The sequence below is a fragment of the Coffea arabica genome, chromosome 10c (genome assembly GCF_036785885.1).
Source record: "Coffea arabica cultivar ET-39 chromosome 10c, Coffea Arabica ET-39 HiFi, whole genome shotgun sequence".
Lineage (NCBI taxonomy): Eukaryota > Viridiplantae > Streptophyta > Magnoliopsida > Gentianales > Rubiaceae > Coffea > Coffea arabica.
Window position 1 is genome coordinate 20,860,187 of NC_092329.1, and position 12,797 is coordinate 20,872,983.

The 12,797-nt window shown below is 41.2% G+C and overlaps 1 protein-coding gene across 1 annotated transcript; it reads left to right on the forward strand.

Moving 5' to 3' along the window:
• Positions 1 to 1,739: 1,739 nt before the first annotated feature.
• Positions 1,740 to 2,405, forward strand: LOC140015861 (uncharacterized). The gene has a single exon (XM_072068687.1). The coding sequence runs from the start codon at positions 1,740 to 1,742 to the stop codon at positions 2,403 to 2,405; it is 666 nt and encodes a 221-aa protein (XP_071924788.1).
• The last annotated feature ends 10,392 nt before the right edge of the window (positions 2,406 to 12,797 follow it).

Genomic DNA, 12,797 nt, shown 5'->3' on the forward strand with positions numbered 1-12,797 from the left:
TAGATGATGTGCTACAGGACTTGGCCGAGGAGGGTCAAGCACCTATAGTTCCTGAGGTTCCTGGTACTCCTGAGGAGGCTCCGGATGAGGATCCTGAGGAGGACCCAGAGGAGGAGCTGAGTGCATCCTCGGAGTCGGTTGGGTCGGCGTCTAGCCGAGCGACTTTTTAGGATTGTAGTTTGAGGAGATTTTTGCGGGGATAGTTAGGAACATAGTGGGACGACACGTCTTCTTTTGTTTTTGACTTTGACGTGTCATGGTGGATGTAAATAGGGTTTCTTTTGTTCTATGTTCCTTGGCTGTTATAGCCTCTGACTTGCCGTGGTTGACATGTATATATGACTTGTTTGGTATGTGTATAAAGTACTTGTTTATTATGTGCTCTAATGCCTTTATTTATCCTTTTGCAACATGTTACACGAGCCATACCTTATTTTGTTTATATATTTATGGTTGGTTAAATCCAAAACACGGAGGGTAGAAGAAGTCAAACCCGGGGAACCAACCGAGGACGCGGTCCTAGTCGAGGCCGTGGGGATAGACGCGCACAAGAACCTGTGCAAGAACCGAGGGAAGAGAGAGAGGCAACGATTGAGCCACAACCTGAACCCCAAGCTGCAGGGAGAGATCAACTGGCAACTGCTATCCAGCAAATGACCAATATTTTGGCCCGTTTAGTGGAACAACAGGGTCAAGCCCCTGTAAATCAGTCTAGGGATCCCGATATGGGACAAGATAGAGCTTTAGAGAGATTCCAGAAATTCTCTCCACCCAAATTCTTAGGAGGGCCAGACCCGGATGGGGCCAAGAAATGGTTGGAGGCCATGATAAATATTTTTGCTGCCCTAAACTATACAGAGGAGAGGCAAGTCTAATTCGCTGTTTTCTAGTTCGAGGGGCCAGCTAGGGCTTGGTGGAATGTAGTGAGGGCCAAGTGGAAGAGAGAGGTGACTGCATGGACCTGGTTAAACTTCGTACGGGAGTTTAACGAAAAATACCTTCCGCCCATCATCCAGGAGAAGCGAGAGGATGATTTCATTAAACTCCTCCAGGGAATGTTGAGTGTAACTGAGTATGAGACCTAGTTTATGAAACTGTCAAAATTTGCTCCTGAGCTGATTGCTACGGAACCAAGGAAAGTTCGGAGGTTTGTGCAAGGGCTAAATGTGGAATTACAAGAAGCCTTAGCGGCATCCCAAATTAATACGTTTACGGAGGTCCTGAAGAAAGCCCAAAGGATAGAGACTGCTAGGGCACACGTGAGGAATTTTCACGCCAAACGAAAAGGAGGATCTATTGGAGCCCAAGGGTCAATGCGGAGTGATCAAAACGTACCACCTGCCAAGTCCGGTCGTGGAGCTGGAGGTGGACGGTTTTCGAGTGCGTCTAGGGGAGGTGCTCCGAGAGGAGGTACTCAGAGAGGAGGTGCCCAGAGGGGAGGCCAAAGTGGTAGAGGACAAGGTAGAGGAATTCCACAGGGTGGTCAGACCTCTACTCCCCGAGTAACATGCGGATAATGTGGAAAACTGAACCATACTGAGGATGAATGTTGGAGAAAGGCTCGGAAGTGCCTAAGGTGTGGAAGTACGGAGCACCAGATAGTCAACTGCCCGTTGATTAGTGATACCCAGTCGACTGCCAAGTCAAACCCAAGGCCGACCAATGTTGGAGGGGTTAGGTCGAGGGTTCCGGCTAGAGTATATTCACTGGACCAACAATCCGTGCCTGAACCAACGGAGATGGTAGAAGGTACGATCCCTGTTTTCCACTGGTTAGCAAAAATTTTGATAGACCCCGGTGCTACTCACTCTTTTGTTATTCCTGCATTTATGCTTGGAATTGATCTGAAAGTTGAAAGATTACCTTATGACTTAGAAGTAAGAACCCCTACAGGTAATCAAATTTTGCTTGCGAATGAGGTGTATAAAAAGTGTGATATTTGGGTTGGTGAACGAAAGTTGGTAGTTGACCTTATTAGTCTAGCCATTAAAGGGTATGATGTCATTCTCGGAATGGATTGGCTAGCTCATTATCATGCTCGGGTAGATTGTAGGATGAAAGTGGTAGAGTTTTGCATTCTAGGTGAGGCAATCTTGAAATTAGACGTGAGGGGTATGTTAGCCTCTTCTACGCTCATTTCGGGAATAAGGGTTAGGAAATTGCTTAGTCGTGGGGCACGCAGTTACTTAGCTTTTCTAATTAACACTCCGGGAGAAAAGATTAAGTTGGAACACATGCCGGTAATCAGTGAATACCTGGACGTATTTCCAGAGGAGTTGGAGTCTCTGCCGCCCGAAAGGGAGATTGAATTTAAAGTTGACCTAGTACTCGGAACTACTCCTATTTCGAAAACCACTTATCGTATGGCACCTGCTGAGCTTAAGGAGTTAAAGGTGCAATTGTAGGACTTGCTAGAACGGGGGTTCATACATGAGAGCGAGTCGCCGTGGAGAGCTCCAGTATTATTTGTTAAAAAGAAGGACAGAAGTTTAAGGTTATGCATTGACTATCGAGGGCTAAACGCAGTAACTGTTAAGAATAAATATCCTTTGCCCCACATCGATGAGTTGTTCGATTAGTTACAAGGGGCTGTGGTGTTTTCTAAGTTGGATCTGTGACAAGGGTACTATCAATTGAGAATTAGGAAGGAGGATGTGCCAAAAACGGCGTTTAACACTCGATATGGACATTTTGAGTTTGCGGTAATGCCTTTTGGCTTAACCAATGCCCCAGCGGCATTCATGGATTTAATGCATCGAGTGTTCAAACCTTACTTGGATAGATTTGTAGTGGTGGTCATCGATGATATCCTGGTATATTCGAAGTCAAGGGAGGAGTATGAACAACACTTGCGGATAGTGCTGCAAACCCTAAGAGAGCACCAACTGTTCACTAAGTTCAGTAAGTGTGAATTTTGGCTGAAAAAAGTGGCGTTTCTAGGTCACATAATTTCAAAAGATGGCCTTGCTGTAGATCCGACGAAAGTGGAAGCTGTGGCCAAATGGAAGTGGCCAGAAAATCCCACGGAGGTGCGAAGTTTTCTAGGTCTGGCAGGGTACTACTGCCGATTTATAAAGAACTTCTCGAGAATTACGGGACCCTTGACTAACTTGACCAAGAAACAAGGAAAGTATATTTGGGATGTTAAGTGCGAAAGTAGTTTCCACGAGCTTAAGAAGCAGTTAACTATGGCTCCAGTTTTAGCTTTGCCCAATGGGAGCGATAGCTACACGGTTTATACCGATGCTTCAAAAGAAGGGCTAGGGTGCGTGTTGATGCAAAATAGGAATGTGATTGCCTATGCATCTCGGAAGTTAAAACCTCATGAGCAGAATTATCAGACCCATGACTTGGAGCTTGCAGCTGTAGTGTTCGCTTTGAAGAAATGGAGACATTATCTCTATGGTGTACCTTTCGAGGTTTATACAGATCATAAGAGCCTTAAGTATCTGTTTTCTCAGAAGGAGCTAAATCTAAGACAACGTCGGTGGGTAGAGTTCTTAGAGGATTATGATTGTACAATTAACTACCATCTTGGAAAAGCCAACGTTGTAGCAGATGCTTTAAACCGAAAGGCTCAACTACCAAGTTCCATAGTGGGAGAGTGGAGCCTGTTAGAAGATGTCTGTGAGTGGAAACCTCATCTGGAACCGGAAAAGGTGATTTTTGGAAATATTGAGGTGAAGTCGACACTGTTGGATCAAATTAAAGAGGGCCAAGCAAAGGACACAATGGTGCAAAAATGGGTGGAAAAAGTGAAAAAAAGAGAGTTGCCTAACTTTAACATAGGTCCTGATGGAATCTTAAAATTTCGAAATTGTGTCGTTGTACCTAAGGATGAGGAATTAAAGAGGGAGATTTTGGAGGAATCACACCGCTCTAGGTATACGGTGCACCCAGCGAATAATAAGATGTACCAAGATCTTAAAAGTCTGTATTGGTGGGAGAACATGAAGGCGGAGGTTGCCCAGTTTGTACAAAAGTGTCTCACGTGCCAACAAGTGAAGGCTGAGCATAAAAAACCATCAGGTTTGTTACAGCCGTTAGAGATCCCTGAATGGAAATGGGAGCACATAACAATGGATTTTGTATCAGGGTTGCCACGAACACAAAAGGGACATGATGCAATTTGGGTAATAGTGGACCGATTAACTAAGATTGTACATTTTCTGCCAGTAAACGTGAAATATCCTTTGGAGAAACTTGTGATAGCCCCACCTCCCCCTATGGAGAACCAAAGGGTTCGGCGGACCGCCTACCCAACTCTCGCCGGGACTCAGTCGTTCACTCACACATATCAGAAATAGAACCACAAGAAAAAAAACAAAACGAGGATACAGAACTTAAAACAAAACTTATATACATAGATATCCTAGAAGGAAGTACAACCGTCAATAAACAGAGGTTCTCAATTCATCATACAACCAGCCCGTGCTAAGCACTAGAGCGAGAACCATTACAAAAGAAAACCAAGAGCTAGACCCAGCTAGTCTATACAGGCTCTCATCCTTGCTCGCCTTCCCCTGTTAAGGAAAACAGAGCTAAAGGAATGAGCTAAAAGCTCAGTGAAGTTCCGAACACGTAGGCAAACAAGAAGTGCATTGCATTCATTACATGTAGCCAATAATTCAAGATACAAATATAAGATAAAGCGATAAACACATTCATTAAAAGGATACATGCTCACAAGGAGCCATTCGTTCATTCATTCGTTCATTCATTCTCCCTTCGTTCCCTTATACCTTCAATCATTTGAAATTACATTTGTATATAAGTAAAACCCTCATTCATTCAATCATTCGTTCATTCATTCATTCACCAGGCTCCACCAACCTCCACCAACCTACAAGATAATACTTGAGTATACCAAAACGTTCACCCAGGTCCCTAATCGCCCGACCGAGTCCGCTTCTGGCTCGAGACGACCGGTAACAAGGGGCAGTGACCAGTTCAGCCAAAAGGCTTACATTCATGCACAACTAACATTTCAATCGTTCAATCATTAAAATTTCACAACCATTTAGGCTGAGTGCGATAAAGTACACACTCGCCTCAAAACTCGTTTTGGCAATCATTGAAAGCATTTAACATGTTATCAATCATTCATACAAGCCATATAATCATGAAACAAAACAAACAAGGAACACTCACCTATACACGCAAAATAACGTCCACTTCTCAATCACCAATGAAACCTAAAATTAAACAAAGAACACATTACATTCCATCTAGCATGATTTGGATGAAATCAAGGATTACCCGACTACTCGCGAGTAAACGTATAAAATGACTTTTAAAGTGTCAATAGAGCATATGGATCCGTGGACGGGAATTACTAGGGTTCATAAACCAACCGTGAAACCAAACTCAAAAAGGTTATGAAATTTCCGGCAGAAAACACTTTAACCAACGACAAATCGAAATCCAATAAGGTAAGCTAAGAAGTATTGTTTCCGGAATCCTTTATGTAGCTCAAAATCAATAGACTATATGCCTTGATGAAAATCATGAAAAGGTGGCAAAACTATCTCACTTTCACTCTTAAAACGTCACTTAAAAGTTATTCACTTGTGATCGAGAGAACCCTAGGTCAACCTCTTATATTTTGGTAAACAGTAAGTAAACGTTTGAAATTTCAACCCAAAGAGGTATTAGGTTTTAGAATGGTAAATGATCATTTTATTTGCCCAGTGGAAATATACAGGTTCAAATAGAAATTTAGCCCTCGGCCACCTTTTGAAAGAGCCGGTAACATTTTCAGTAAATACGTCCAATTCGTCACAAAATACATTCGCAAAATCACTTTAACTTGCTCACATTACAAGAAGATAAACGGACGGCATGTCTTTTTTGTTTACCTATTTTCGAGCCATTAATGGCTTCATTATTTTCCTCAAAACAGTCCCAACATCTCATATAGAATGATCTCATGTCCAAAAGCCATTCACTAGGCTTAAAGTCATATGAATACTAAAATAAATACAAAATCAAGCTAGAAACATTTCTGGATAAAAACAGTTTTTGACACCATTTTGCGGTTTTGGTACCATTGGCGTTACGATTATCGGATGAAGGTGCAAGACACACCGTTTCGAAGCTAACAGATAGGGCTACAATGTTGAAGAAGGCCACTCAGTCCATTTTATAGTGCAACTAGGTCAAAATTGACATATATGAAACCAGAATCTCACAAACAGGTTGGCTAACCGCACAATTGTTAAACAGCAATAAATCAGGCTAGCAAAGTCCGATTGAAGTGTATCTTATGGTGTTTCGAAGCTAAAACACAACCATACATTTATTATGAAGACCTCCAAGGCCAAATCATGTATTTTCATGATCAAAAATGGAAAACTACACGAAAACAGAATTCTGGGCGCGAAACAGGTTTCATGGACAGTCAATGGTATTTCGGTCATTTCACATGCTACAGTGGTCGGATCAAGCTGAAATTTTGCAGACCACTCGTTTATACCATTTGATACAACTTTCATGTTTTGGGAAAAATCTAATTTCGTAAGGATCATGGTGAAACGTCACAGTTAGATTGGGTGAAAAGACAACCTTGTTCACTGAATTCCTACCTAGACTAGTCTAGGTATTTCCATCTTATCTCAGGCTACCGAGCTCGGATTGGGCTGAAACGTTTCAGGTAACTAGAAAACATCATTTCCTACAACTTTCATGTTTTGTGCTAAGGCCAGTTCTGCCTCTAACTAGGTGTAATAGTTCCAGGCAGAATTGGGGAAATGAAACCCTAACTGGAAATTTTTGCATTCAAGCCAGAAATTTTTCCACTAAAACATCTCTTTAACTATCACAAGTCATTAATTTAACATAATCAAGAACAAAGGAAGGATGGCTAGACATGATACCTTCAAATATCAAGAAAGGTGATGACTTAGGGATTTTCTTCCAAAACAACTCCACTAGAAGCTTTAATCCTCCTTAATAAGTAACTTTGATGGAGTAATCTTCACTTTTAAATGGTTGGAAATCAAGATTGGAGCAAGGGATTGAAGTACAAGATCAAGGATTTCCTCTCTTTTCTCTCCTCAAAATTCGGCCAACAAGGTGAAAAATGAAGAAACATTTGGTCAAAATGGATGTTTAGTAAAGTTAAGGAAAGTTAGTCAAAGTCACCATCCAATGGTTTCATGACACTTGTCCCTCTCATTAATGTCATGCCTAACTTTTTTTTTTGTCTTTCTCACACCTATCCACTTGGTACCTCTAAATATCTCATAACACCCGATAAATTACACCCGGTATCCAAAACTTAACCTAACTGGCCGAAATTTTCCGAATGTTGCGCACTAGCGGGTCCCACGTCCGATATACGCTCTTAATTTCTCAAAAACTAACCGATACTAGAAAAATCATTTAAAAACTATATTTACTCATAAAATTGATCTATAAAATTTTCTAATAAAGAAAATGCAGAAAACGTGCAATTAAGAAAAGTACAGGTCCTCACACTCTCTCCCCCTTAAAAAAAATTCGTCCTCGAAATTTTTACCTTCATTTGCCTCAGACGAGTCCGGAACTGTTTGGGTGCCTAACAGATAAGCTTTTGCTGGCGCACTAGTTCGGTTCCCTCTTTCATTTGTTTGTTTTGTTTTAGCTCCCTCCAGTTGCAGAATACTACCTCCGCGTGACTGTCTCCTCGGATAGTTGCTAACTTGGTGCTCACCACTCCCACAAATCAAACACTTCCGCCCTTTCCGCCAACAATCGTTCTCGGTATGATTGGCCTTTCCGCAATAGTCACAAGTCAGGTGAGAAGCCATCTTTTGGCTTTCTTGAGAAATTTCCTCAGGTCCGATTTGGCTCCCTTTAGTAGACCTTTTATCTACCGCCCCTATTGTCCACGGTGGGTAGGACAAAAAATTTATTTTCTGCGTTTTGGAAGGGACTATCGATTCACTTGGTTCCTCACTAATACTACCAGCTACATCTCTTTTCCGTGTTTGGGAGGCTTTTACTTGTGCCTTTGCATTCTCGATTCGTTGAGCCTTCTCAAGGGCCTCCGTAAATGTATTCACTTCCGCTGCTGCCAACGCCTCTTGGATGTCCAAATTTAGTCCCTGTATAAATCGTCTCACTCTTCTCGGTTCCGTGGCTACTAATTCTGAAGCAAACTTGGATAGTTTGGTGAATTTCGTTTCGTATTCAGCCACACTTAAGGTCCCCTGGCATAGTCCAATAAATTCGTCCTCCCTCCTTTCTTGAACTAAGGGTGGGAAGTATTTCTCGTTAAATTCTCTTACAAAATTCGCCCATGTCCAGACAGTCTGTTCTCTTTCCCACTTTGTTCTAATTATATTCCACCATGCCCGGGCCGGTCCCTCAAATTGAAACACTGCGAAGTTCACCTACCTCTGTTCAGTATAATTCAAAGCTGTGAATATATTCACCATGGCCTCTAGCCATTATTCAGCGATGTCCGGATCAGGCCCTCCAGCGAATTTTGGAGGTGCAAACTTCTGAAACCGTTCCAGAGCCTTATCCTCACCCGTCTCAGGGTTTCGGGGTTGATTTACGGGTATTTGACCTTGTTGATCTACTAGTCTTGCCAAGATATCCGTCATTTGTTATATTGCCGTCGCCATTTGGTCTCCGATTGCAACTCTCGGTCCTTGTTCTTGTTCGGAGGACGTTTCCCTTTCTGCTCTAGGTTCTTAGGTCCGTTTAGTTCCACGGCCTCGACCACGTCCCTGACTACGTCTCCCGTCCATATTTTTTTCTTCCCTCTTTTTTTTTCCCCAAAAGTAGTTTAATGAATAAATACCATAAGGTGACTCAAAAGTAACCAAAATTGAGGCACCAAGTACACAAGTAAACATATATGCACATAGCACTCCACATATCAAGAAAATAGATGATCAACTACACAAGTATGTATCAAGTCAGGCAAATATTCATATGCTCAAATACACCAATTAACGTCATGTAATAAGAATATATGGGTGAATCAAACGAGGAGATGATGTGTCGTCCCAGTCTTAGCTAAGGTAACCCCGTCCGATCCCTCACGTTACTTACTATTCACACCAGATATCCCTTAACCTCTTGTACTCATTCCTGTCGAACAAAACCTGTTCATGTTCCCACAGTACAAGTCTCAAATACTTAGCACTACCTCAACTCTGGAGTACTCGGGTACGAGAATCCGAAATAAGATAATTCACCTCTCGAGCTGGCCAGTCCCAAGAGTAAACCATCTACAATCGGAATTCCTCCCAGACGTACCTATCTATGGTCCTCAGATTCCACAAGAAAATTTAAGGCCTATAAAGTTAACAACTCATAGCTTATGCTCGAACGAGCACTTAATCCTTCATACCCATTCACCACTCAGTCCAGGCTCACTCCGCGCAGAGACCACGCGAAGCAGGCTCTGATACCAACTGTGACAGCCCCACCTCCCCCTATGGCGAACCAAAGGGTTCGGCGGACTGCCTGCCCAGCTCTCGCCGGGACTCAGTCGTTCACTCACACAAATCAGAAATAGAACCACAGGAAAAAAAACAAAACGAGGATACAGAACTTAAAACAAAACTTATATACATAGATATCCCAGAAGGAAGTACAACCGTCAATAAACAGAAGTTCTCAATTCACCATACAACCAACCCGTGCTAAGTACTAGAGCGAGAACCATTACAAAAGAAAACCAAGAGCTAGACCCAGCTAGTCTATACAGGCTCTCATCCTTGCTCGCCTTCCCCTGTTAAGGAAAACAGAGCTAAAGGAATGAGCTAAAAGCTCAGTGAAGTTCCGAACACGTAGGCAAACAAGAAGTGCATTGCATTCATTACATGTTGCCAATAATTCAAGATACAAATATAAGATAAAGCGATAAACACATTCATTAAAAGGATACATGCTCACAAGGAGCCATTCGTTCATTCATTCGTTCATTCATTCTACCTTCGTTCCCTTATACCTTCAATCATTTGAAATTGCATTTGTATATAAGTAAAACCCTCATTCATTCATTCGTTCATTCATTCATTCACCAGGCTCCACCAACCTCCACCAACCTACAAGGTAATACTCGAGTATACCAAAACGTTCACCCAGGTCCCTAATCGCCCGACTGAGTCCGCTTCTGGCTCGAGACGACCGGTAACAAGGGGCAGTGGCCAGTTCAGCCAAAAGGCTTACATTCATGCATAACTAACATTTCAATCGTTCAATCATTAAAATTTCACAACCATTTAGGCTGAGTGCGATAAAGTACACACTCGCCTCAAAACTCGTTTTGGCAATCATTGAAAGCATTTAACATGTTATCAATCATTCATACAAGCCATATAATCATGAAACAAAACAAACAAGGAACACTCACCTATACACGCAAAATAACGTCCACTTCTCAATCACCAATGAAACCTAAAAGTAAACAAAGAACACATTACAATCCATCTAGCATGATTTGGATGAAATCAAGGATTACCCGACTACTCGCGAGTAAACGTATAAAATGACTTTTAAAGTGTCAATAGAGCATATGGATCCGTGGACGGGAATTACTAGGGTTCATAAACCAACCGTGAAACCAAACTCAAAAAGGTTATGAAATTTCCGGCAGAAAACACTTTAACCAACGACAAATCGAAATCCAATAAGGTAAGCTAAGAAGTATTGTTTCCGGAATCGTTTATGTAGCTCAAAATCAATAGACTATATGCCTTGATGAAAATCATGAAAGGTGGCAAAACTATCTCACTTTCACTCTTAAAACTTCACTTGAAAGTTATTCACTTGTGATCGAGAGAACCCTAGGTCAACCTCTATATTTTGGTAAACAGTAAGTAAACGTTTGGAATTTCAACCCAAAGAGGTATTAGGTTTTAGAATGGTAAATGATCATTTTATTTGCCCAACGGAAATATACAGGTTCAAATAGAAATTTAGCCCTCGGCCACCTTTTGAAAGAGCCGGTAACATTTTCAGTAAATACGTCCAATTCGTCACAAAATACATTCGCAAAATCACTTTAACTTGCTCACATTACAAGAAGATAAACGGACGGCATGTCCTTTGTGTTTACCTATTTTCCAGCCGTTAATGGCTTCATTATTTTTCTCAAAACAGTCCCAACATCTCATATAGAATAATCTCATGTCCAAAAGCCATTCACTAAGCTTAAAGTCATATAAATACAAAATAAAGCTAGAAACATTTCTGGATAAAAATAGTTTTTGACACCATTTTACGATTTTGGCACCATTAGTGCTACGATTATCAGATGAAGGTGCAAGACACACCGTTTCGAAGCTAACAGATAGGGCTACAATGTTGAAGAAGGCCACTCAGTCCAGTTTGTAGTGAAACTAGGTCAAAATTGGCATATATAAAACCAGAATCTCACAAACAGGTTGGCTAACCGCACAATTGTTAAACAGCAATAACTCAGACTAGCGAAGTCCGATTGAAGTGTATCTTATGGTGTTTCGAAGCTAAAACACAACCATACATTTCTTATGAAGACCTCCAAGGCCAAATCATGTATTTTCATGATCAAAAATGGAAAACTACACGAAAACAGAATTCTGGGCGCGAAACAGGTTTCATGGACAGTCAATGGTATTTCGGTCATTTCACATGATACAGTGGTCGGATCAATCTGAAATTTTGTAGGCCACTAGTTTATACCATTGGATACAACTTTTATGTTTTGGCCAAAATCTAATTCGGTAAGGATCATGGTGAAAAGTCACGGTCCGATTGGGTGAAAAGACAACCCTGTTCACTGAATTCCTACCTAGACCAGTCTGGGTATTTCCGTCTTATCTCAGGCTACCAAGCTCCGATTGGGATTAAAATTTACAGGCAACTAGAAAATATCATTCCCTACAACTTTGATGTTTTGTGCTAAGGCCAGTTCAGCCTCTAACTAGGTGTAACAGTACCAGGCAGAATTGGGAAAATGAAACCCTAACTGGAAATTTTTGCATTCAAGCCAGAAATTTTTCCACTAAACATCTCTTTAGCTATCACAAGTCATTAATTTAACATAATCAAGAACAAAGGAAGGATGGCTAGACATGATACCTTCAAATATCAAGAAAGGTGATGACTTAGGAATTTTCTTCCAAAACAACTCCACTAGAAGCTTTAATCCTCCTTAATAAGTAACTTTGATGGAGTAATCTTCACTTTTAATGGTTGGAAATCAAGATTGGAGCAAGGGATTGAAGTACAAGATGAAGGATTTCCTCTCTTTTCTCTCCTCAAAATTTGGCCAACAAGGTGAAAAATGAAGAAACATTTGGTCAAAATGGATGTTTAGTAAAGTTAAGGAAAGTTAGTCAAAGTCCCCATCCAATGGTTTCATGACACTTGTCCCTCTCATTAATGTCATGCCTAACTTTTTTTTTTGTCTTTCTCACACCTATCCACTTGGTACCTCTGAATATCTCATAACACCCGATAAATTAAACCCAGTATCCAAAACTTAACCTAATTGGCCGAAATTTTCCGAATTTTGCGCACTAGCGGGTCCCACGTCCGATATACGCTCTTAATTTCTCAAAAACTAACCGATACTAGAAAAATCATTTAAAAACTATATTTACCCATAAAATTGATCTAGAAAATTTTCTGATAAAGAAAATGCAGAAAACGTGCAATTGAGAAAAGTACGGGTCCTCACAAAACTTGGTAAACTTTATATGGATGAGGTAGTGAGACTACATGGGGTACCAGTGTGTATTGTATCGGATAGAGACCCCAGGTTTGTATCTCGATTTTGGCAGAAATTGCAAGAGACTCTAGGAACTAAGTTG

Bases quoted from the DNA above. Each gene is read 5' to 3' on its own strand.
- LOC140015861 (XM_072068687.1), top strand. From the start codon at position 1,740: ATGGTAGAAGGTACGATCCCTGTTTTCCACTGGTTAGCAAAAATTTTG.